Source organism: Carassius gibelio, chromosome B6 (assembly GCF_023724105.1).
Source record: "Carassius gibelio isolate Cgi1373 ecotype wild population from Czech Republic chromosome B6, carGib1.2-hapl.c, whole genome shotgun sequence".
NCBI lineage: Eukaryota > Metazoa > Chordata > Actinopteri > Cypriniformes > Cyprinidae > Carassius > Carassius gibelio.
Genome location: NC_068401.1, coordinates 25546697 through 25573960, shown reverse-complemented (window position 1 = coordinate 25573960; position 27264 = coordinate 25546697). Strand labels below are relative to the sequence as shown.

General features: G+C 38.0%; 1 protein-coding gene across 1 annotated transcript; it reads left to right on the top strand.

Moving 5' to 3' along the window:
- Positions 1–25153, top strand: LOC127960081 (B-cell lymphoma/leukemia 11A-like). Its single transcript, XM_052559632.1, has 3 exons — positions 1–482; positions 3215–3550; positions 20734–25153. The coding sequence occupies exons 1-3, from the start codon at positions 275–277 to the stop codon at positions 22668–22670; spliced, it is 2481 nt and encodes an 826-aa protein (XP_052415592.1). The 5' UTR covers positions 1–274; the 3' UTR covers positions 22671–25153.
- Positions 25154–27264: the final 2111 nt, after the last annotated feature.

Below are 27264 nucleotides of genomic sequence, written 5' to 3'. Positions count from 1 at the left end.
TCTCTCTCTCTCTCTCGCTCGCTCTCTCTGCCCATTGGCTGCTGGGGTCTATGGTTCACATGCAGCCCATCATTGGTTTTTATGAGTCTCACCCCCTCCCACTCGCAGCCGTCCTCCTCTCGCCTGTGTTTAGCAGATCCATGTCCATCATCTACCTCTGGACGGTCAAGTTCGCTGGCACGTCACGTCCGCACTTGAACTTGTAGCAGCTCAGGGGGCTTCGCTTACTTTCCATTCCTGTCTTGAGTTCTTCTCCAAGAAGCCATGAAGCCCAATGCAAGCGTCTTGTCACTACATGCACGCCTTCTGTACTATTCTCTATAATTCATTTGGGATACCAGATGCATCGCTGAAGAAGATTTTTACTCTGGACTCTCTGAAGACTCTGGCTCTTCCCAATGTGAGCCCAGCTGAGACCGTGTCCAACATGTCTCGCCGCAAGCAGGGCAAACCCCAGCACTTAAGCAAACGGGAGTTTTCGCGTAAGTTCACGGGGAGTTCTTCTTTTTCTTTCCTGATAGCTCAAAATGCATTTCATATAAATAAGTTTTTTTTATGGAGTTCACGAAGGTGCGTCCCTTAGAACGCAGCGCGTTTTGCTGTTGAGTTGCGCTTCTCAATGATTCGCTATACGCGTGAAGGTTGATTATGCATTTGTGTGCATACATGTGTTTGTATGGAGCAAACTAAGCGTCATTTGTTAGCATTGAAATCATTTTACAAGAAAAATTCTGCTCTGAGTTCACTTTCCCTTGAGATTTTTTAACTAAGCGTACTAGACCTTTTCTTGGGCTTTAATGTTAGGCTTTAAATTAATTGTTACATTTGTTTGTAAGCTATGTGTATCACTATTTTGGGTAGGCTATCATGTGATGTTTCTTTTTAATAACTAAACAAGCGCATTAATGATAATTTCAGAAAGTGTTTTTTTTTTTCAACTTCCTCCTTTGGTTCCACGATTTGCGAGAATTGAAACGTGAATATAAATAACGAAGGTTTGTTATTCAGTGAAAGAAGGTTTGCTATTAAGTGAAACACGATATATGTTAGTTTTATCCTTGGCATTGGATATACAAACCTGGTTTTATGCATCGATCAAATCAAACCTGTTAGAACCCCACCGGCGACGCTCTCAAAGCACCTCAAGTGTTGCGCGTCAAAACATGAAGGCCATTAGAAATGAGAAAATATACATGCACTCCATGGGAAGTTTACACGTGATCTATTAGTGTTTGGTTTTGTGCCTTTATTTAAATCGCATTTGAACGTGTTCTAAGAGCACCGGTAAGCTTCGCGTAACACGAGATGCAACGTGTATCCGCTAGGGGGCAGAAAATAAACAAATGATGGTCCATTCAACATGAGACACACTAGGCTACTAGGTGAACTTGAACTTGAGCGCAGCCTTCTCTCGTTTATTAAGTGTGTACCCAGACATTTCCCATTCTATATACATTAACAGTGTTTTTACTTTATTTTTTATTTTTTATGAAACCATTGGTTTAAGGACATGTGGATCAATAAACAAACCATGTCAGAGATGATAAAAAGCGAAATAATCCGTTTAAGATCTTGTTTAAAACACATGTGCCATGCTCTTAGATATGTAATCTTTCTATGCATGTTGATTAAAAATGGTTTTAAATGCTTAGAAAGTATTAAAACGCCTTCCTTGTATACACAAGGATATACTTAAAAAAAAAAAAAAAAAAAAATATATATATATATATATATATATATATATATATATATATATATATATATATATATATATATATATTCAGATTAAAAACTGATGTTGTGACCAATATGTATTTTTGCTCATTGTGTTTATCATGTTGAAAAAAGTATAACATATTAAATCGTTTGAAATAATCTCAAATTGTTTAACAGTGGTAGTGATTTCGATGTTTTATTTTCCAAATGCCATGTTTGCAAAATCTGATGCTTCATAAGAGGTTTGAATTACACCTGTTTGTCCAGTGCACGGTCTGATCCGAGGCTTTGTTCCAGTTCATAATAATAACACAGAACTGTGCATCTTCCAAGCATGGCTTGAAAGAAGAAGGGGGAAAAAAGCTGTAAAAGAGGATTGATTATGGTTTTAGTCTTTATAAGAAACTCACATATTGTCGCCCCCACCTTTTGTCCCACATGACCTGAAACAGAATTAGGGTTACCCTACCACCGATGGCAACAATCGCCCTCAGCCCAGTTCAGACGCATGATGTGGTTTTGATTGCTCTTTCATATGTTCTGGCTCTCCTTCTGGGAACTACCCCACATACTCCCCTCAATAGCTAACCTCAGTTCAGAGGATTCCAGCACTTTTAACTAAATGGGTTCCAATCATCTTGAAGTCAAATTAGAATCTATTTTTTGATTCTCTGAGGTGTTGGGTTCATTAAGACGTGAGATTGGCAGGATAATGAACAGGGTCATGCAACTAAAGCGGGCAACCCCCTCCTCTTTACCATTACTGGGAAACCACTGTTTTTCTCTCTGTCTTTGGTTTCTCAACTTCTCTGCATCTGCGTTACATTGACTGTCAGAATTCCTCTGATAGAAGTGTCAGCATTTCAATAATAGATATCAATGTCTCCTGGCACGAATGCTGTGCTGATGTATAGCATTGGAAAATGTTATGAATATGAATATTATTTAATCTAAATCAGCATCCCAAATAACAGAGATCTTTCTCAGAACTTTAGGTAATGTTATGGAAATGTTCTGGAAACATTCTCCCAATAATGTGAATTGAACATTTGTTATCTAGTCTTTTTTATAATGTTCTTAACATTTTAAGCACAAAAGCATTGTTCATGGAAGGTTTTTTTTTTTTTTTTATGTTTTAGATGGATGCTATATACTGATATTCTTGCTTCAGAGAATATTCTTATGTAACACTATAATGTTTGCAAAATTAGCATTTGTCTATCCAATAAAAAAAGAAAAGAAAAACTGATTCAGAAATAACGTTTTTTATAACTTTTTTCTACCCAATTAAAAATCTGTCGATATATATCCATATGACATATAAAACCTCTTCTAACACTACTGCTAATTTCAACACCTCTTCCATTTATATGGAAATTAATATAATTATCACTTATGGCACATATATAATTAGCACTTATCAAGTCATTAACAGGTTTCAGTATGGATATTACAGAAAGTTGTTCTATCTCTCACACGTCCCTTTCTCCTTCCATAGCCGAGCCCGTGACGGCAGGTATCCCAGAGGACGGGGAAAGCCATCCCGGATCGGAACCATCCACCCCTAAAGGGGATCAGGACCTCCTCACCTGTGGTCAGTGCCACTCCAGGTTTCCTCTGGCTGACATCCTGGTGTTCATTGAGCACAAACGCAGGCAGTGTCAAGGCCGCCTATGCATGGACAAAGGTTCAGACATGTCACCGTCGCCTCCACCCAAAGGCCTGCGGCGAGCCTGCTTCCCAGTGGAGGTGGCAGTTCAAGTTTCGCCCCATGAAGAGGAGCATTTAGCCTCCACGCCGCACGGATTACGACCCAAGCAGGAGAATTTAACAGGTAGAGTACCAGATGTTTGGGCTGGAGAAAATCTACGACAGAGTTTGCAAAGTCGAAACTTCTAATTGGAAGGGCTTGACGGATAACACATTTCTACCGATAGCTCATGGTTTTACAGCTTTCCCACTCTCCAAGTTTGGTCCATTTCAGGAAGAAAAAAAAGTACTTGACTATATAGTAGATCAAAATAGTGTTCTTGCTGTCAGTATGAATGGACATTCTCTCAGTTCTCTCATGTGGCTTTCGCAGATGTTGCTGCGTTTAGTGTGGTTTTCACAAGGTCATATCTCACTCCAGTAAATGTATAGCTGCAGATTGGTACATTCATGCTGATAAAAAAGAAAAGAAAATCATTTTCAGCTGTCCAAGACAAGGCCTGCCATAGACTGTTAGTGATTCTAGTCATTTTTAGAATTATGAGAGAGTGTTTCCCTTTGCACAGACCACAACGTATCCGGAAAGAAGAAAAACATGCAGCACATATTATGGTATTATGTAGCAGTTATGCATTTACAGTACCTCTGCTAGTATGCAAATTAATATTTTAGGCTTTGTTGTTTCCAATGGGATACTGTTATTAGCTGGGAATGGATTGTGTGTAGATAATTATTATTATTATTTTTTTTTATTACGATTGCATTATAAATTTAGGTATGGAGACCATTTATTTTACAGTAGGTATATTTGCATGTATACATTTTCATCAGTAGGCATGAATCCAGAACAATTTCAGATTTGTGAGGTTCGGTTTATATGAAGCCCAAACATTCATATATTATCATTTACATGTATTCTGAACAAAACTTCAGCACATGCAAACCGGAGGAAGTAACTGTGATAATGCCATTAGACCTGGCATGAACATAGCCTAATTGTCCTTTCCGCCATGAGGTAAATATTCATTCTCGTCCACTGACCTCACAATCATATGCAATAAAATGTATGTAAACATATGCATCACAAGGAATTTTTCTTTTTTAGATCGAGCTCAGTCAGTCACTCGAGGTTTATACATAACAGCGTTTCAATCTGATTGAGCAGTCAATCTGATTATGAATGTATAATTTGGGTGCATGTGTCCTACTGTAGTTACATGTTCTATAGTAATAACAGTAAATTATGCATAATTGCACAAAGCTAATCCTAAAACAAACCCTAATCTAACCCTTTAGTAAGAACATGTTGGTGATAAATAGTACTTAATTGCATGATTAATTACATTGTATCAAGGTCAACATAAAATAAAGTGCACCCGAAAGTATTTTTTTATGTACGCCTCGTAGTACTGTAACTCTCAGGACGTTCAGTGTTTGCCCGTCCCGCTCCAGACAGGTCACACGCTTTCACCGTAACATGTCAAGCACATGCGTGATCTCCAGTCTGCGGTCGCGTCGTGCAAGCAGATGTCCGTCACAACAGATGGAATTCTGTATCGGCTGTAAATGGTGAATCCGTTAAAGGTTCACGCTTGGAGAAATTTGCATGATAAACAAATTTAAGATATGCATGTGGTCACAGCAGCTTTTAATACCCCCCCTAAACAACACCCCATCCCACCCCCATTTTATTCAAGTCTGAATGCCCCCAAGCAGCCAGACGATGAGCTCAGGCAATAACCCCCTTCTGCAGACCTCCCTCCCCTACCCCCTTATCTGCTATCTCTCTAGGGTTATTTTCTTAAGTACATCCATGTGTAGCCATTTTCTCTGAGGCTGATATAGGTGATCCCGTCTCGTATTGTTGTTGTACCGTCTCCTGGTCCCTACAGACTTCGGCTCTTCATGATGCAAACACAAAGCGAAGAGCTTTGATGTTATATTTTATTGTGCAGATCATATTTACATTGCACGTTAACTACGTGTAATTACTAAATTGCAATGAAATTGTCTCTTTCTCTTCTGTTATCCGGTGTCTTCTGGTGTTCTTGGCCTTGGAGTCTTGATGTCTTTGGCGCTGGTCCACTATTCTCTTACCGGAGAGAGTTATGGATCATTAGCTGGAGGAGAGCAAGTGGAACGGGAGACAGGAAGTTTGGGGATCCCCAATAGTGCAGCTTTACTGAGGAGCTTTACAGGCTTAGCTCAAAAAAAAGAAAAAAATCAGATATGACAAATCTTTTTAATATCTCAATTTTTTTTGTCCTACACAGCAAAGAAAATAAATGGAGCAAATAAAGACTTGTACTGAAGTCTCCTGAGAAAAAGACCCCGTTTGGCTCTAGTCGAGTTTTTAAGATCTCAACAATGTCTTTAATTGTGCTCAGAACATTTCTCATTGAATTTTTCAAGATCTAATTACAGTATATGACCTGCTATCCACATTCACATTTAGTTTGTCTAAAATTGACTCATTGATCTAAAAAAAAAATTTCTCTAAATGATTTTTAAGAGACACATCTGAAAAAAAATTAATTTAATTTACAACTAAACTCATCAACATTTAAGCTTTGTGCAGTTACATTTTGTTGAGTAGTTTGATGCTGATAGTGATTGAATAGTGTTACTTTAATATGTCCCAGAACAAAGTGGCTGATTGGTTTATTTATGAGAGTCTGAGCAAGAGGGTACGTGTCTGTGTTTGTGTGTGGTTAGTTGAGCCTGTCTCAACACAACATGACAGTGCGTTTGACTTGGCAGACACTACCCAAGGGGTTCCCTTTCAGTGGGCATATGGCAGGACATTGGCACAGAGCAGGCGGGAACGTGTATTGTGGTGAAGTTTATATATTTGTAGCTGACATGGCATTTCAAGAACTAACAGCAGTTTCCCGCAGTGTGACATGCATTCTATTTTGCATTTTTACATTCTTGTATAACTATTAGATATGCAGGTTTGTGACCTTATTAATTGAGGAACTACCTGGAACATTAGTACTATTAACAATTCCATTTGCCACAACTAATAAATGCTTAAAATAGCAATATAATAAGATTTAAATGAAGACATTTATAGAATCTAAAATATACAGTTTGCATTATTCATGTACATACACAGGGCATTGAAGCTAATTTTGTTTGCATAGCTTACACAAAAACACATTTATTGCAGACACATCTCCATGAGGTTTACTGACTGTTTTGGCACACAGCTCTTTCAGCATTAAGCTATGCAATCATCAGATCTGTCAGGAGCATATGATATTCTGACTCGCCTTTGTGTGTGTTTGTGTACAGATGTGTTTGTGTGAGTGCGGCCAGCCAGCTGAACTGCAGACACTTCTATTTAGTGTTGGCTGTGGGAATACAAAACTGTGCCTGCAGCACTGTGTTGATATATTGTAGGTAATATACAATATACAGTGCATGCTTTATACTGTAATACCTTTGATTTGGCTTTATTGTTCACAAAAAAACATCAAACATGGGTATAAAGCAATAAAAAACTGCAAAGTAAATTAGTTATGAGAAATGGGTAAATGTGTTCTTGTAATAATATATTTATTTATTTCAAAAGGAAATATTTTACCCATGCATTAGTGTTTTTTTTTTTTTTTTTTTTTTTTTGGATGATGTGCTGATCATTTAGAGAAAAATGTTTTGCTCTTCTGATTCTGGGTATTTCCGGACTCAATACATGTGTGTGTGGTCTGCAGCTGGTGTGTCTTATCTATGTTCTATAGAATGAGATAAAGAGCCAAGAGGCCCCTCACTGTCTGAGTCTAGGGTCATGGTTCCCTGAAAGTCTCTCTCTCTCTTGTTGTCTGTCTCCATCTAGATTTTATTTTTTACCTCTTTATTCATGCTTTTGCATGCAAACTCAATTTCTTTTGGGTCAGTTGGTTGCAGTGGAGTTGAACGACATCTGTAGTTTTGCTACACTGTGAAATAGAACACATTTTGATGCAGGGAGGAAAGTCGGCATCAATGCACATCTGTAAAAATACTTAAGACTCTTAAATCAGGTTTGAGTGTTGGACTTAGACAATGAATGGGAGGGCAAATAATCATTTAGTAATATGTGAAGACATCAGCTGTGTAAAGCACAATTCAAGTAGTTCTGTAAAGAGACAGATTAATTAGTTCAATTCTTTGAACTTGAGTATTTAATTTTGCTCTTTTACTGCAATAGAAGCACTGAAGTGGAATGTAACAAAATGTTTTGTCTTTTATCTTGGGAAACATTCTCTCTCTTTCTCTCTCCCTCTCTCTGAATCTCACTGATAATATTCTGTGGCTCATTTGAATTTGAAGCACTTCTTTAATCTTCAAAGCCTTGATTGCTTTATGAATATGCATGGTACATGCAGACTTTAGTTCATTACCTTGTTGTAAATTCTAATGACCATTAGTCCCTCTAGGTAATTGCCAATTATTTTGCATATTTGATTAGCCCATTATGAGTTCATTCAGTTGATATGCGTCAGGCGAAGAAGGACTGAGTCGCTAGAGAAATAAACAGAGCAGAACAGAGCTGTGCACGATTAAAAGATTTTAAGAGTCTTTTATTCTAAGTCTCACTGTTTAAAATAGTAACTCTATATAACAATGAACATTGCATGAAATGTAAACAAACATCTTCTGGATTCCCATGTGTCAGTCATGAGCCAAGGTCATGAATGATTGATCGCTCCAAACAGAATGTAGTTGGATGAGTGCTACATGACGCCACATAATGGATTATTTAGTGTTTCTAAACATTAGCAACCGAAAGGAGATTGAGGTAGCTTGTTGACGTGTAATTCAATGTGTGCCATGATGAATCTTTCATGTGTACATTTGGTCAACCATGATAAATTTGTTTGGGTTGAATTGCACAACTATATTATTTGAATTGGAATGTAAGACCCCATACATACCCCATGCAAGTACAGTATGTGAACGTAAACGCTTTTAATTATGCTAGTTTAATTTCATGACGTAATTTGTTGCAAAATATCTCGGACTGCACTTTCCACTTCTTTTTGTCAACTACTGAGAAAATAAAAGTTAACATATTTGTAGCTACCTACCTGAATCATAACACATCTGATTTAATGTCACGTTTATAGTTAACTCCAGCGCCCCCTTAAGTACCAGAGCTCACAATAATGCAAAAAAGTAAAGTAAAAGTAAGTAAATTCCTTCACTGTTATTGTGAGACAGACTCACAGTACTTTTAAGAAATCAGCCACTGTGTTTCATTTTCAAGTGAGATGCACTGCAGCTGGTGGTACCTTTATCTACCCCGTCACAGGTGCTGGCTCTCCTCCGGAGCCTGACTTAACCCTGTGTCTATGTCATGGGGTGTGAGAAGAGGCCGGCAGGGACACAATGGTGGGATTGTGCTCAGGGCGGGGGCTCGGAGGCTGAGGCAGCCCTGACTGTGGCCAAACAGGTCGGGCCAGACAGCATGATAGATGGCTTTGTTTAAGGGTCCCGGGGTGGGGCCTGAACTTGAGGCACTTTGTTTATCCTGAATAGAGCAGGGGGGAAGACGCCGGAATGATCTATGTCTCGCTCTCTTAAGAGCTTTAGAGGGAAGGAGACAGGAACGGAGAGAAACATCCACGAAAAAGTGTCCAAAACAAGTCAGGAAATCAGACAGATGGAACGAGAGATTCAGTTGAAAAATAGTTGAAGAGTACACCAAAAAAAATCTCCACTTACTCAACTGCATGTCATTCCGAAGCTTTCTGACAGACTTCACACAAAGTGAAGTATCATAAAATAGTCCTAACATACACATAGCTCACGTAACCTTCATGTCCTTCTGCATGACTGATCTCTCTGTAAAACACCTTTATAGAAGCTTGGATTAATGTTCATGCTGCACCTTTTCATACATGTAATGCAAATGGTCATCAAAACTGCAAAGAGGGCAAGATATTACCATAGAAGTAGCATAAAAATAATCCATATGAATTATCAATATGATCATTTTGTGTATTTTACTCACCCACATGTCCTTTCAAAAACCTGTCTGAATGACATTCTTCTGTCATAGAAGAATATGTTTAGATCAGTGTTAACGCCACTCTTTTCCATACAGTGAATGTGAATGGTGGCCAAAAATCCAAAAAGTGCTAATAACGTATCATAAAAATAGTCCATATAAATTATCAGTATGTTAATTTGGTGCATGCTATGTCTCCTTTCAAACCTGTCTTACTCTCTTCTGTAAAACCCAAATATAGAAGTTTGATGAATGTTCATGCTGGACTGTTCCATACATTAAATGGTAAACAAACTCCGATAAACAGTCAAAAGAGGACTATAAAAGTTTAATAAACTAAACACTCCATATAAATTATCATTATGATATCTTATGTAGAGCAGACTAACTTTTTCTTAAAGTTATTTAATGAAAATGTTGTTGCTACAACCATGGTCACCATTCACTTTTATTAAATATTTATTGTTCATTACAGCTTGAATTGCCAGCAGTAAATGTCTCCTTTTGTGTTCTGTGAAAGAAATAAAGTAATACAGGTTTTGTTGGTATTTTTAGAGGAAAGTGTAACAGTAAGAAGGAATGAGGTAAGGGAAGAGAAAGTAGCTGAGGGAGAGCAGTGCTAGATGAGCATGTGTTCTTTAGGTTAACAGAGGGTCAAGTTGAGAACTACTGGAGGGGGAAGGGCCGTCCTCTCACCCTGATGGTGGCTGTACATTTCTAGATCAACTTGGATGAGCTCCAGGTCTTTTAAATCTGACTAGACATCATGCACACACACACATACACACACACACACATGCAGCCCTTATACCTGCTTTTTTTGTGTGTTTTTTTTTTTGGGGGGGGGGGGGGGGAGGCAAAGGCAAAAAGAGACGCTGACTTTTGGACTGGTTGGAACCAGTTGGCTGGACTTGTCTTCACTTGCATGCCTCTGTTGAAGACAATTCACAAAACACATGCGTACACACCAGAAAGAAAACCTGAATGAACCTCTTTTGAGAGCGCAGGACAATGGAGAGCAGGATAGTTGAGAGATATACATTGTGAATTGGATTTGATGGGTGTCATGAAGCCGTTCACAGCTTTGTGAAAATCACACATTTGTAAAAATATCTGTTTCGCATAGAGATGGATAAATATGTTCCTTTGCACGCTCTTCACTTGTCTATCAGTTGACCCACTCATTTGCATATGTATTTATGCAGATTTTTGAGGGGGCTCTCACACACAGCAGGGGTCTCTGAATGTCACGGTTTCTCAGAGTGAATTTGTGCATCTTTGTGTTCAATTCTTTTGGTTATGTCTGTGTGTAAATACGATAGAGTAGGCTACGTTGCTCTGTTTTCACAGTCTATCTGTTTTCTCAATCTTTCTGTTGATGTCGCTTTTTTACATTCTTGGTTTCAGTATGTGTGTGTATATATACGTCTGCCTTACCGTGTGTCCGACCCCAAAAAGTGGGCCATAACTTCCAGATGGTGCTCTGTAACTTTGTTTGGTAAGTGAATACTTAAGGTGTAGATGGCCTATCAATATCCACTCTGAATGTGAAGAGACGCTTGCTATACATTCACCTTGTTCTCTTTTTGCAGCCGTCTATGAATAGTTTTAGTTCTTTCACATCTCTGTTTATGTCAGATGTGATTTATTTTGTGGAAGTGTGGGTTAAACTAGCCAAGGCCATCCACATCAAGATAGAGGTCCCTCAGATGTGTTCTCCTTGTCCATTGACTTCTTCCTCCATTCTGAAGAGTTCAGGAAACAACCACTATGGTGGGGAAATTGTTTGACCTTTCACGGTTACTGCTGCTCCCTGACAGTAATGCAACTGTGGAATTACTTTTCTGAAATCAATGAGTCAAAAATCTAACTGTGTCCTTGAGTTCTTGAGTTTTGCTTTTGGAAAACATATACATACAACAAGTCTAGTCTATCAGCTTTGAAACTAGATACTGCACCATGACCTCTGAACTGTTGACCTAAAAATAAAAATTGTGTCACTGTTTGGTGTCACTGAGGGCAAAATCATTGGTTCTTGCTTGTCACGTGGTAAATTGAAATATATGCAGGTCAAATAAGATTACCGAGGTATTGTGGAGGGAAAGATTTCCAATGAACAAAGACTTAGTTTTTGGTCAGTCACAGAAAGCTATATTTTGCTTCAGAAAACTTGGAATCTAGCACATAATTTGTATGGACTATAAGTAGTGGTGGACCTATATATATATACTGTATAAGCCAAGGTTTGTCATCGGAATTCTATTTGGTGAAAATACAGTGTCTAAAAATATATGTTTACAATTTCTATATTTTTAAAAATCCATAATAGAATTACTGAATCAAAAAGTTGCTATCTAAAATATTTTAAAAGTTTATTTCACAATTTTCAAGTAATTTTCAAATCTAATTATTTTAGCAAATATTTCCTCCAGTAAATCTCAAATTTATTTAAATTGTTATGCTTGTGTTATTTATTATCTTAAAGTAGATACTGTGATTTATATATATATATATATATATATATATATATATATATATATATATATATATATATATATATATATATATATTGCCTTAATATCCATCAGCCACCCTTCTTTGTAAGATTTCAGCATCGGACATCAAAAAAATCTAGATATTAGTTAGCCCACCATATAGAAAATAACATTATTGAAATTTTTTAATAATGTTTAGTCTATGATTTAATGCCTTTGTTTCTTATTTGTCTTTGACATCCCTTCCTTTCATTCGTTAGCTCGGACAAATATAATAAAAAGTGTCCAGAAGTGCTATCTAGCCAGGGAGCAGATGTCCCATCATGAGCCTGTAGCGTCTCACCCCGTCAGCTGTCAGTGGCCTGAAACAATCTTTGAGCTCAGAGACAGCGCTGGTCCAATTAAAGAGGTTAATTTGCTTTAGCACTTATCTGTCCATCGATGTATTTCTGTATCAGCCTCTCCTGCTCTTCTCAGACCAGTCTCTCTTTCTTTTGTCTGTTTGCTCTTCTCTCTTTTTCTTTCATTATTCCTCTCATACAATCCCATCTTAGACCCCTTGTCTCATAGTCTCTTTCTTTCCACTGTCTTCTCAGCCCTCTTTATGTAGTTTGTTTGCTTCTCTTGCACTTGAGAAACACACCGTGGTGACATTACGGCTGTAACAAATTGAGCACTTGTAGAATGCAGGCATGAAACCATCACAAAGCTTCCATTCAGCGTCTTACTGACTGAACATAAAGGCCCATGACAGTTTAAGTGGCGTGTTGAGTTTGCATGTGAAAGCGTGTCTACTGATGTTTACGGCAAGAAAAAGGGTTTGATGAGAAGGTTGAAACAATGCATGTGTGTGAAGCCCAGACAGACAGTGTTACATGCTTTCATCGTGGAGAAATTCTGTCAAACCTTTGAACGGTATGATATAAATGTGTTGACATGCATAGATTGGTGCGCTTTATTTGGCATGTGATGTTTGTGTGCCTATATGGAGACTCAAACTATGTCTAGGGAACTGAACGATCACCGTTTTTATGAGTGTGGTTTAGAAAGTAAAATCTGTCCAAATCTAAACTCTGATCCCCCGTCTCCCATTGCTCTTGTCATGTCATTATCGTCTGGATGAGAATGGATCATCTCCTCTGTCCCCTGCCCTGCTCGGTGAACCCCTGCCCTCCAAGCCTGTCAGAGTGAACTATCGCAGACAGATACACACAGAGACACTGTCACATACACAAAGACATATATAAACCCAGAGGCCCATCACACTGAGAGGACAGATGCCCTTGTTGTGGTGTAGAGCCTCCTCAGGATTTTCCTGTCATGTATTAAGAAGCAGAGTACACATATGGAAAAGATGGTTTGCAAAGAAAAACAACTTTTGAGAATTCTAGTGTGGAACATTTTGGGACTTCATTAAGACTTGTTTTAGTAATTAATGTTGCTTTTGATAAGTCTATTTGACTTTGTGGATCAACATACTCATTGGTCCTAAAGCAATCTCCCTCATGAAACTTTGTTTTGTTAGTACCATAGTATACTGACGGTATCAGATGGTAATACCATGGTGCTTTGATATTGAGCTTGGTACTGTATCAGAACCATATTGATGTAACATGTTTCTGAACTGTTAATCTAAGGCAGAGTTTGTCAACCATGGAGTCCACTAGGGGCCATCAAGTAAATTATAGTTAATTTATTAAAATGATGAAACACTAAATTGAAATAAAAAATAATAAAACTTAAGATGTTAACTAAATCAATAAAAATATATAAATAATAAAAATATCCACTCATTTTCAAATTGTATTAATATCAATACTGATTTAATTTAATTGAAAACCTTTAATATAAGTATTGCAGAAGTACTGGAAATATTGTAGCTTACAGTATATTTATTATTGTGTTCGACTATGTGGAGCCTTTGAGCCTAAAAGTTTGATAATCATACATCTATACAAGGTATTTGATACTAGAATCACCATATTGGAATAAATATTCAAATAACAGAATTACTATACATCTAAATGCAAGTACACCATCACCATTTTAATTTACCAGCGCATGTCTAGGCACATTTACTTCACATACTCCTATTTAAAGTTCGGACAAGACATCGAAATCCGACTTTTAAAAAACTGTCCAGAGGCCTTTAATTTATGCTACAATTGTGAATCATGATTTGTTCCTTTTTTGCAAGTAATGTAGTCATGTATAGATGGTGTTAGCAGGAGAGATGTTCTCATTCTAGAGTGCATTCGAATGAAAAAAAAAAAGGATAATTTTTATGTACGTAATGCAAGAGGTGTCATTAATAGTATTGGTCTATTTTCAAGACCAGAGAGATTTTAAATCCATATACCTGTTCAGTTCGTCAGCTTTTAGGAATACATTAGCATAATAATGACCTTTAAGCTAACACAAATGAACTAAATGCAACAAAAACTCTACTGTGCACGTATGTAATTTTTAAAATACTTTTAAGTCCCTCTGACTGTGAGGAGAAGCCAGAAAGCTGCTGAACGTCTGTTGTGCCGCTCTGTCAAATACTCTTCCGCTTGGCTCCACCACTCACTGAGTTGTGACCCTTGACCTCAGCGGGGCCGTGTATGTGTACGGTCTTGCCAGCGCCTCCCTGGAATGTCTGAATTTAAGTGCATAGCTAGAGATGGTGTGCTGTCCTACAGCTGCCTGAGTATAAATCCTGCTGTCACCAGAAGGCTAAAGGTCTCCTTCAGTACCCCTTCTTTTGCTTGTTGTTTCTATCACTCTCCACCACTTTTACATTACTTTACTTTACTTGACCGCACAAGCATCTCAAACCAGAAATCTGTATGTCCTGCTCTGTAGCATTTGGCGAATAAGGAAGCTTTTGAGCCATTTTAATATCTTCAGTGCTCATTCACGGCCGTCGAAGGAGTTCTGCGTGATCACAAACACAGATGAAACACTCCCACTTGTAAACAGGCGAATGTAGACAACTGGTTCACCCTGTACTTTATGAGGTTAAAAAAATGTTGTTGACATCCGTTTACATGAACTGGAAGACCTGATGAAAACAGCCCCCTCTCTGCGACCTCTGACCTCCTACAGTCTTTCAAAAGTATGTACTGTATAAGAGCCTTGAGCTACAAGGCTTCAGACAGATTTCTGGCAAGAGCACACAGGTAACATTCCAGAGATTTATGTTGTTAAAAGGAGGATTCATCTGTTGCTATAGGTTAATGTGAATTAATATTCAGCAATTGCGACTGAAATGTGATAGTGGTGGCAGAGAGCATTCACATTCACAATTTTCATGACTAAATGCACCCAAAATGTTGTAGCTGATTAATTTACCCATGAAAAAAATATTTCATATAAGCAGTTTTTTTTTTTTACAATGAACATCATCCACATGGCATTTTGATTCATTTGCAGACTTTGAATTACAAGAGGCATGTCGGCCTATCTATATTCAGTTGTTATTTAGATATTAAATATGGATTTTCAATGTGGACATACGAGTCAAAACCGAGTGACAAATAGATAAAGCTGTCTCTTCATGTGAGTGTGTCATAAAAAAGCCATTTGTCATACAAACCTCATGGTATGAATTTACACGAAATTGCCATTTCGTAAAATAGTTCAAGTTGGTCGTAACCAGCCTTGACCACAACAAGCTGTGATTGGGTCATATCGCTCTGTTGTTCTACTTTTGTAAGAGTCAGGACTCTTTTACAGTTGCTATAAAAAAAGTTGCTGGGGGTTATTTTAAAAACAAATAAGCAAGCACAGCCCAGACCAGGTGACAAGAAGTAATGCAAATATAATGCATTATACTTTCTTTAAAAAATAACTAAGTAATTAAATTAGGCCTAGTTACTTTTTTTGGGAGTATAGTAATAATGTAATGCATTACTTTTAGAAGTAACTTTTTTCAACACTGTTTGGGTGTCCAAGGTATTCATTTCAGAATTCACTGGCTGTTTTTAACAGTTTCCTCATTGATGCTAAAGCAGTGGCAGTTTGCAGAACTATCCCATCTGCTACCGTACCGCGATGCAGATCAGAACATATGTATCCAATTAAGTAGCAAAGCAGAGAGCTGGAATCCAGCTTGTTGTCAGACAGATGAAGAATTAGGGTGAGTGTAGCCTGTCTTATCCAAGTGATGCTTGCATTCATCTTACAGAAGCTTATTGATGTGAAATGTTATGTTTCAGCGTGTGCTAGAGTGGTTATATGTGAGTTAAAGGGGGACTGGTAGTTATACTATGTCTGATTGTATGTTACAGTTGCTTTTGGCTTTCATAGCACCCCTTTTTTAAACACCACTTCCTGTAGCTAATGTCAGATTCAGTTATATTAGCATGATGTAGCTTTTTGCTTAACCTTTTCAGTTTCAACTTAACCTTTATCTTATTAATGAGGTGTGCGACTAGTATCACCAAATGGAACTGCAAGAATAAAACTTCATCCATCATTCACTGGTTGGACCATTAGATACTACTGGTTGAGAAAGCAATGCAATAGCAATTTGGGGACTCAAACTACGAATTACAGCTGTTTTATATATCAAACTATACTGAAGAAATTTGGTGGTGAAACAATTTTCACTCAGAAATCGCTAGTAAATTTCACAAGTAATTACAACAAAATGGCACATTGAATTAAACATGAAATTTTGAAGCAGAAAGATAATTTTTTTTTTTTTTTACCATGTATGGATCTTGGTCTTGATATATTTATCCAGGACAGGAGAAATTATTTCATTTTAATTATAGCTTGATTTACTATATCACTTGTGCCCGGGACACGCCAGATGGGAAGCGTTAAATATTGACCCCATGGCTGTGATGTGACTGGGGAACACTGGTCTTTTTGTACTGGTCCCAGTACCAGAGCTCTGCCTGAGGGGGGCTTCCTGAATGAATCCTCTCACTAGGTCTGACTATCACATGCCCGTTTAAGCCTGTAGTCCTCTCATGGATCAGGACAACGCAAAGAAAGGGACAGGATGATTTGAAATAATCTTTGTTGAGCCGTGTGGAAATATTGGCATGGTGGTAATGTTCAGAGCTATACTGGACCTCTCACTATGCACTGCTGTACATCAGTGCAGAAGGCCAGCCGTGTTAATGGACTTTCAGGAACTCTTTAGACTAACAGTTCTAAATAAAGCAGTAAACCACTCAAGGCCAAGCATTGCATGGTTAAGGGTTTTGTTAGCCTTGGCACAAAGTGGAGTTATTGTCAACAACAATAGCAGATAGTTAATGTCTTAATGTAAAGTAATGTGAAGCATGATTCTAGGTCAATGATATTTTATAATGGACGGGGCTGTGTGGTTAAGGAAATTTCTATTTCATCGTACTATGCCTTGTTAGGATGCATTGGCTGTTTGCAGTTTTAGGATGAATCAAAAAAAAATTTGAAATTGAAGCTTATTTAAAAACTTATGAGATTTTTTTGATGTCTGAAATTCAGATTTTGATTGAAAAAACACATTTTCCCACACATTATCTGTACATAATGCAATTTCACTTATCAGTTTTTATTAATTCTCAGTGGTGATTTATAAATTCTGTAACACAATAACTTTTGGAATTTAAAGCATACAATAAAGGCAGTACAACAAATATTGATCAAATATGATGTGCAATCAAGTTGACATTCGCTCTTTAACGAAGCATGAATGATACAATTCTTTTTGAGGTTGCTTTCTAACTGATTTACAGCTTTGGGTCATCCACTCAGATTTTAGAAACAGAACGAACCATTTTCTAATAAGAAGCAGATTATTACTTGTAGATATTTGCTGGAGTCAAACTGTCTCCACCATATGTTCCCCTCTTCACTGGTTTTCAGGCTTCAGTGTTTGCTCTGTCTATGGGACAGTCCTGTATGCTAACAAAACTTCCACCTATGCCCTGTGCAGACTAGTCTAGTTCATCTTTCCCAGTAGCCACCTCTTTCTTTTTCTCAGACTGCCTCCTCCCCCTGCCAATCCCTTCACCCGTCTGTGGGCTTTAAACGCCATCCCTTTCACCTCTCCGTCTGGTCCATTCCTTTTTGTCTGTCCGCCTCTTTAATGTGCGTTGCTAAGGTGACTGCTGACCCATTGCTTGGGTCAGCAGTATGAGAGGCCCCATTCCAAGATGGCTACCCTCTTAGACACTTTCAATTTGTGGTGGGGGTAGGGTGTGTGTCCAGTGCTGGTATTGAGATCACTGGAAATTAAACCCTTGGACCAACACATGTTTATGGCCACTGACAAGAATATACCAGCTGCCAGATGAACGCATTCTTTCTTGTTGCCAAATACGTTTTTCTCACCTTGTCCCCAGAGTATCCATATGTCACTTGGAGCATTTCATTGCATTGATTTGAATATGAGCATAATCATGTCTAGATTAAACTAGGGTCAGGTGCGAGGGCACAGATGCTTGAGTGAAGTGTAATTATTTTCTGGTAAATTATGCATAATTGTAGCCTCATCGTGGTCCTCAAATAGTAAATCTTGAACGTGTTTTCATGGTCAAATACTCAGATCTGGGCCTTTTAAAGCACAAAGTTCAAGTCTTTGGTTTCACATTGGTGCTTATCTTTGTGTATTTAAGAAAAGGACTGTATAATAAAGCGTCTGAGTGCTTGTGCAGTGACTTGCATGTGGTGCTCTGCGATTCAGGCATAACCTGAAGTACAGAGGTTGCGGTAACACCATTTCTGTGTATTTTTATTTGGAGCTGGAAAGAAGTCTTTACACGTGATAATATAGGATAATAAATTAAATACAGGTCATTTGCTCTAATCTGTTTAAATAGGAGATAAACCTGTGATAAAGAAATGTGCTAACAACTAAAAAGGAAAAAAAGGGGAAAAAAATGAAATTGATCGGAGTTTGTCATGTCTTTGAGGTTTGTCACCTCAAACAGAAAAAGTTGATGCAAGTGCGATTGTTCTCCACATAAGTCTTGTAGAGCAATGAAAATTTAATATCACACTAATCTGTCCTTGAACTATTTATATTTGTCAAACAGGTTTTTTGTCTGTGGTCAGGCACTTAATGCAACACATTGAGCCTAATCAGGACATAAAGAGAATAACAGAGAAAGAATGAAATGAAAGAAAGAAAAAACAGACTGCTTCTTGGCTTGCTGTTTGGTATGAATGGAATTATATTGTACTATGTATAATCTCATAAAAATGAATATAATCTTTCATTTATCCTAGAAGAGGATATTTTGCTCATGCTCCAAGAAGACATAAAACGGTTCTTTTCTTTCCTGTTCTCAAAATCTGGGGGGGGGGGGGGGGAAATGCCCATAAATTGTTCTGCCAGACCTCCCCTCACCTTTTAGCATATCACTATAGAAATTGTGATTGTCAGCCATGTGCTGAAAGGAACAAGGTTGAAAGTAATCAATAAGTCGGCCTCTCAGACAAGGCCACCAAGTAATAGCTGCTGTTGGTAAGGTGGGTGTTTTAAATGTCAGCGTCGCAGGATGATTATATGTCTAGGGAGAACACTTCCCTTATTTTAGGCTGTTTTCACACTTTGTTCGATTGCTTGGTCCAAACTTAAGTATGATTTCTTTCTTTCTCCCCTGCCCTGTGCTTCTCTTGCACTTAGTATTTTGGGGCACTATAATTGTCATGTTAGATTTAGCAATACATTTATACAAAATGGAACAGCTTTTTGTTTTCATCTGATGCAAATGCACTTAAATACATGCAAAGAATGTGAGTTGCTCTCTGAATGCAGTTTGCAATTAGTAGTTCACTACTACAAGTTAGGGCAGATTGCTTTCATACCAGTTACCATGAACTTTACCCCAGACCCACTTAAGAAGTGGATATGTTGTTCGCTGGAGTTCAGAAAACTCCTTTTAACACAAGGTGTTAAAAGACAGGAAATGGTTGGGGTGTGCTCTCTGTGTTTGCTTGTGTGTGCAGTATGAAAGCTAACGAGATGACCAAAAATTAGTTAAACCTTCATCCATATTTTTTTGTCATGTACGTTGGAAATCCACAATATGGTTTGCCAGTCATTGCTGTACTAGTGATTAGGAACATTATAAACTGTAAAGATTGTTGTCTTATAGAAAAGCATGTATTTTTAATTCTTTAAATATAAGCATTGGTCTGCTCATATGATTCATGCGATAATGGTATATGATTTAATTGGAGTAAGCATGAGAATAGACAGGCAAAGACTGGCCTTTTTATGATGGAAAATCTCCCGCGGAGGTCAAACCCCACACAGGTGGCTGCAATTAACTGTAATTTTTGCAGATTGTAATGATCCATAATTTACCAGCCTCCCCCTTGCATCTCTTATGCAGTAAAAAGTGTTTGATTGGGTACAGGTTTTTTGTTCACTCTGACCTTTGTGTCAGATATCTCAAAGACAGGCACGGCAGATTACATGTGGAGTGATGTGCATACAGAAACTGAACAACCATATCACGAGTTTCAAAGGCTTACCGTACCTCGAGTTTCAAACCGTACCTTGGGTTTAGCCTTTACAGTTGTGATTTATCATGTCAAGATTTTAAGGTAAGAACATAACTGTATAAATAATAGCAAAGCACTAATAGCTAATACATGATGATAGAGGTGGTGGATAAAGCTCAGGGTCAGAAAGTGAAAGGTTACTGGTTTGAACTTCACAATTGTGCCACTAAGCAAGGTACCTAAGCACTTGCATTTCCAATGGGATTTCTTGTAATAAATGTGCTGGTGAAAGTGTGTGATCAACCTCTATGGAGAGATCTTACTGAGCCTTTGAACATTTCCTATTACAACTAACCTTCTCCCTCTGATTTTGTCTTGCAGAAAAAGATGAGCCCAGCAGCTACACTTGCACAACTTGTAAGCAACCCTTCAGCACGGCTTGGTTTCTGCTGCAGCATGCCCAAAATACCCATGGTTTCCGAATATACCTGGAGAGCGAACCTGGAAGCCCATTAACTCCTCGGGTGGCCTCTGCTCCAGGCATGGGCGGTGACTGTGCCTCGCAGCCACCGCTACATGCAGCCCACCTGGCAGACAGTAGTCCCTATAGCCTGATGAGGATAGCCAACAGAGATGGGTCCTCTGTTCCTAGAGAAGGCCGATATCCCAGGACACCTCCACTCTTTAGTCCCCCACCACGGCATCACATGAGCCCAGACGATCTGGCTTTGGCCCCCCACCACCCAAGCGCCTTTGACAGGGTTATGCGTCTTAATTCGGTACCCTTGGATTCCCCATCTATGGACTTCTCGAGACGACTACGGGAACTAGCAGGCAACTCTGCTGGGTCCTCTCCGCCCATGTCACCCAACAGGCCTAGCCCTATGGAACGGCTACTGCAGCCATTCCAACCAGGGGCATCTCATTCTCCTTCTGGATCTCTCTCAACACCTACTCAACAAACTCCAACGGTGCCAGCAGTGAAGGCAAAGTCTTGCGAGTTTTGTGGAAAGTCCTTTAAATTCCAGAGCAACTTAATCGTCCACAGGCGTAGTCATACCGGAGAGAAACCTTACAAGTGCCACCTCTGCAACCACGCCTGCACTCAGGCAAGCAAGCTGAAGCGTCACATGAAGACTCATCGGCACAAATCCTCCTCTACTACCTCCAAATCAGATGATGGCCTTTCAAATGCCAGTTCACCTGAGCCAGGCACAAGTGATTTGCTAAGCAGTGCCACCAATGCTCTGAAATCTGTGGTGGCAAAGTTTAAAAGTGAGAACAATGGCGTCATCCCAGAAAATGGACAGGAGGAAGATGAAGAAGATGAGGAGGAGGAGGAGGAGGATGAAGAGGAGGAAGGGGAGGAAGAGGAGGAAGAAGAAGAAGAAGAAGAAGAGGAGGGGGAGAATGAGAGTGAGGTCGGCGAGAGGAATGATATAAACTTTAGCCTGATGCTAGAAGGTGCACGTCACCATGAGAACAATAGACATCGACACAACAAAAGTGTCGAGGGTATTCAGTATCATCCAGATGCCCTAAAAAGAGGGGACCACAGATCAGCTAGTGAGAAAGGTGGGGAAGAATCCCCACAAGAGTCTGATCAAGTCAACAAGGCATACCTACCCATTGTAAATGGAACAGCCTCCTACCGAAACAATGACCTTTCAAGGAAACTTCATGCCAGAAGTCCAGAATCCAACAGCCCTCTCTCCAAACGCATCAAGGTGGAAAAGGACCTTGATCTTCCAACTCCAACAATCCCTAACTCAGAAAATGTCTACTCACAGTGGCTGGCTGGATACGCAGCATCGCGCCAGCTCAAGGATCCTATTCTCAACTTTGGGGACTCAAGACAATCACCTTTTGCCACGTCTTCAGAGCACTCCTCGGAGAATGGAAGTCTCAGGTTCTCCACTCCCCCTGGGGAGCTAGAAGGAGGGACAGCCTCCGGGCGCAGTGGCACGGGAAGTAGGGCCAGTACACCCCACCTTCCCACTGGTCGACCCAGCTCCAAGGATGGTCGACGTAGTGACACTTGTGAGTTTTGTGGCAAGGTCTTCAAAAACTGCAGCAACTTGACAGTGCATCGGCGTAGCCACACAGGTGAGAGGCCATACAAGTGTGAGCTTTGTAGCTACGCCTGTGCTCAGAGCAGCAAGCTAACACGCCATATGAAGACGCATGGACAGACAGGCAAGGACGTTTACAAATGTGAGATATGCCACATGCCTTTTAGCGTCTACAGCACTCTGGAGAAGCACATGAAAAAATGGCACAACGATCAGCCCTTAAGCATTGAAATTAAAATGGAGTAAACTTTATGATGTCTTTCTCAGTCCTAGGAACAAAATATTTAAAGCACAGCGTCAGTTAATTATGCTGGCCGAAAATTTTCAAAATGACGCAAGACTCTGAGCCTCTCTAATGTGCAATAACTAAATGTTTTGTACTTCTTTTCTTACTGGTTGGCATGTTTTCGTGTGTTAGCTTGATTGATAACCATTAGCTGTGTTGCTGTTGTTACAGTCTTTTATGAAACAGTACATTTCATGCTGCAAACAATTAATTTTAACATATCATACCTAGTTGCATTTTGTAATTTAAACCCGTGATCTTTTGACTACCTACATTCACACTGGGGTTTACACTGTTCATTAGGGGTATAGACGAACTGTAGGGTTACCGACAAACGTTTAAAAGGTAACATTTTACTAAAATACTAAAATTGTTATTGTTGCTCGTGAAAAAGAGTGCCTTGGGTGTTTAAAGCATCTGTGGTTTCTGCCGTTTGCCATAAGCCTGGAGATATTATTCAATGCAAAATTAGGTTCTTGCATCAAGTACCTATTGTGAATTTGCTAAATGCAGGAATCCAGCATATGTTCTTATGTATATCATTTACTAGTATAACATGTTATGTTTCTTTAAGTATGATTGTTTTGTTGGCATATTCATGCCTTGGTGAGATTCTACCTTGTGTTTTGGTATCAAACGGACAGGTACATTAGTAAGTTTTTCTTTTAACTTAGAGTCTCAATGTTTCTATGAATTGTTTTTTTTTTTTTTTTGAAAGTAGCCCTGAAAATGTGTTTTACTCAGTAGATAGCCAATTAATTGGACTATACTGATAAATTTATATTTGGTGCATGCAACAAGCATATTATGTAAATAAGTCAATTTTTATAGAATTCATTTCTTGACAGGGTCATCCATGAAAATGTAACAAACAGTCGCTGAATAAGCTGTTAAACAATTGTCTGGATTGTAAATCCTTAAAATTTCAAATTAAACTCAGATTGGCTAGAAATAGAAGTAGTTTAGCTACACCAGTTTTGATGGAGCAATGCTGGAAAGTATTTCAGGACATTTACACATTTTTGGATGAAAGTCTGAATACTTTACAATTAACTTGCTTGCAAACTGTTGTATACTTCCGCAACATTTTCTTTTATCCTACACTCTTTGGTTTCTAAAGCTATGTACTGTATATACCCCTGTTCATTAGCAAAGCACTTAGCCACGTTCATGTATTTTGTGCCCGTCGAGTTGACATTCAGACTTTTTATTCTCTACATTATCCCATAGTGAATTTTATGAATAGCACTTGCCACTCAGCCTAAAACTCTGTATCTGTCCTGTTAATCTACGGGCAGGTGGTTGAGTATAAAACGAAACTGCTCTCCAATGGCACAAAAAACCTGCACTGTTTAATTTTTTTCCTGTTTACAAGAGACACTTAAGAGATATTTCCTCTCATATGATCAACTGGGTGAGGTGTAAAAAATATGTGAAATAGTTAGATTAGAAATCGTGGTCAGCAAAAAAAAAAAAAAAAAAAAAAAAAAAGACTTAGAAGCTTAAAAAGAACAAAAAAATATTAAGATGACTGTTCATTTAGAGGCTAGACTTTAAATTGGAACAGTGTACGTATGTTTATCTCAGTGAATATACTCCAAACCTGCTACTTAAACAGCCATTTTTATCATACTTTTCAAAATATATTAATAATTAAAAGTTTTGGAGTTTCTTTTTGAAATGCTATGGTGTTTTTAACAGGAAATTAATTTAAAGTGTTCCATTTTTTGCCACTCATCTTCATTTCTTGGTGGGTTACAATGTATATGTAAATACTTAATGTTCTGTGAATTTCTTTTTTCTCTGATTCTATTTTTCTCCCTTTGGCATACACAGTCCTCCAGGATGCATTATGATGAGATTGTAGGAGTACATTTGACATTTTATAGGGCTGACTTATGGTCTGTCAAAAGCTATTGTGACACACTTCAGTTTGCCATTTCAGTGTGTAGAGAAGATCTGGATTTAATTGTTCATCAACAGTAGTCAAGATAGTATTTATATAGAGACTAGATTTCCAGACTGTTCCTTGTTCACTTTAAAGGTACAAAAATACCTGTAGTTGAGCTCAGCATGCTGCTGCCATTTTGCGTTTCTCCTTAACTTGGCAGGATAATATAGTGAGAATCATTTTAATGTATGGATCTTGAAAATGAGTTTCTAAGAAAAAGCTATGTGGGGGTTATACAGATAAAAGGCTATACAATGGTCTGTTGACACAATCCTCTTTGAAATAACACGATGATGAGGAACAGGTGGTTTTATCATCTCTGGCCTTTGGATATGCAGTAAAGTTTCATAGTTAGTGGGTTTCCCTCTTTATTTTGAACTGTCCCTGTCTCCCCCACAACCTGAAACATTCCAGTCATCTTTGAAAGAATGGATGTCATATGCAATGAATCAAAAGTCAATAAATACATTTAAAATGCATTTTGAAATACAACTGCACAGTTTGTCTTGGTTTGTTTTATTAATGTCCAGACCCACCCGGAAACGACGCCCACATACCTGCAGATTTCCACAGAATTGGATTGTCAGTCATTCATGTTCTGCACTTCCCTGTTGCATGTTACTATATTAACTATTTCACCTAATATGATTATGCTTTTAGATACCAATATAAGGGAGTACTGTATTCTCAGCTATGTTTAACACATTTGACCTAATTAAATTTTATTCCTCAATATTTTCCCCAAAATAAACAGAAAATGAGTTTAGGACTTATTACACAAACAAAGTAATCACTGATACTACTTTTGTTAGAGGTCTATAGTTATTATTTTCTTTTTACACTGGTTTCACTACATTCAACGTTATTAGTGTCTATTTAATTTGATACATTTTCTTAAAAAAAAAAAAAAAAAAAAAATATATATATATATATATATATATATATATATATATATATATATATATATATATATATATATATAGGACCACTTATGGTCCAAGTGGTCATCACTAATTAGTGTTATTTTAGTATGATTTATATACTGTTATAGTACTTATTACTATTTTGATAGTTTTATAATTAGCTTTTTAGGTTTAGATTTTAATTAGTAATTTGGTTATTACATTTTATTTTTTATATATAAAAAATATTATATTTATATTATATATACATATTTCTAAATATTAATTTATTTTACTTCTATTTCATTTTTAATAGTCTTATAGTCATTTTAATACATAAACTTATTTCAGTTACTTGACAAAACAACTGATTTAGTCTTACTTTTAAAAGTGTGAACAAAGATATAAGTGGTGGAGGGATGTCAAGTTGTTTGGACTAATATACAGGAGAGTTTTTATTGAAACTGTGTGTAAAAAAAAAAGGAAAAGAAAAGGCTGGTGCCTTTATGCTACGCCACAGCCCACATTGAGTGGATGTGTACACATGAGAATTAACACCAGGTGTGTTTGCTTTGGACCCAGACGAAAAGACGGAAGTTGGCTGCTTTATCTTTTGTCTCAGGCTTTGTGTGATCATTTTGGTGTCTGTTTTATAACTTTAACAGCCTCTTTTTTTCTTTCATTTTTGCACTCTTTGCTTTTCCTTTGTGGACTGACACTAACGTGACAAAGTAATCTCTTTCTCTCTGTCTCTTTATCTATCTCTCTGCCCTCTTTATGTTTACTGACCTAGAGGTGATTAAAGTCCAGCCTTAGAAAAGGATCCAGCTTTTTAAACTGTTGGCAGTTGAGATAAAAGCCCTTAAGACTTGGGGATGGGCATTATGGGTTGTGGCTTAAGAGCTGAGCCTGCTTTCTGCTCCCCTCTTCCAAGTTCAATGTCAAAGGGTGAACAATGGCAGGTCACAGGGATCCTGGGCCCAAACAGAGCGTGCATAGCCTGCATACTTTTCCCAGAGCAGGTCCTGACCTCTGCTCTCTTCCTCTCTCCCTCCCTAAAGAATATATTTTCAGGCTCTCAGGGAAGATCTGTCATCAGATCTGTTTCCCTCACAAAAGAATTGCTTTTGTGATTTGAGACACCTTTCTGGTAAAGAAACCTGGAAAACTAAGTTTTCTAGAGTATTATGGGCTGCATTTTGTATTTTTCTTTATTTGAACAAGTAATTGATACATATTTTGCCAACCAGGCATTGGAAAACATACCTTTACATAACGTTCAGTTGTTTCCAGTTGAAATTAACACTAGTAGCAGTAAAACACCAATAATTGTATTCCTTTTAACACAAATTATGGTTACTGGGCAGATTATAAATTAATAATGACTTATTTGAGTGTGTAAAATGATTTGTAATACAAGTTGATGTTTGTAAATAGTCAGCTCCATATGTAGGTGGCTTTCTTGACATAGTAAACTTGCTTGGAAGCCCACCTGGTATAGCATTGCACTCGTATATGAGTCCCGTGAAACACGAGTCATGGTAAAAGAACTAAAAAAATTGTAGAAGCAAGTAAAAATGACATGGTTGCTTCTGCAAATGTGTTTTATCTTGTGTTTACAACACTTCCAGTTGGTTTGAGGGTTTAGTGTATTTAGTACAATAAGACAAAAGAGCATTTACCTAAGTATCAATCCCTGGA

Excerpts from the sequence above, each read along its gene's own strand:
- LOC127960081 (XM_052559632.1), top strand. The coding sequence starts at position 275 with ATGCAAGCGTCTTGTCACTACATGCACGCCTTCTGTACTATTCTCTAT. Across the intron at positions 483-3,214 it reads AAGCAAACGGGAGTTTTCGC|CCGAGCCCGTGACGGCAGGT; the intron begins GTAAGTTCACGG and ends CTCCTTCCATAG. Across the intron at positions 3,551-20,733 it reads CAAGCAGGAGAATTTAACAG|AAAAAGATGAGCCCAGCAGC; the intron begins GTAGAGTACCAG and ends TTTGTCTTGCAG.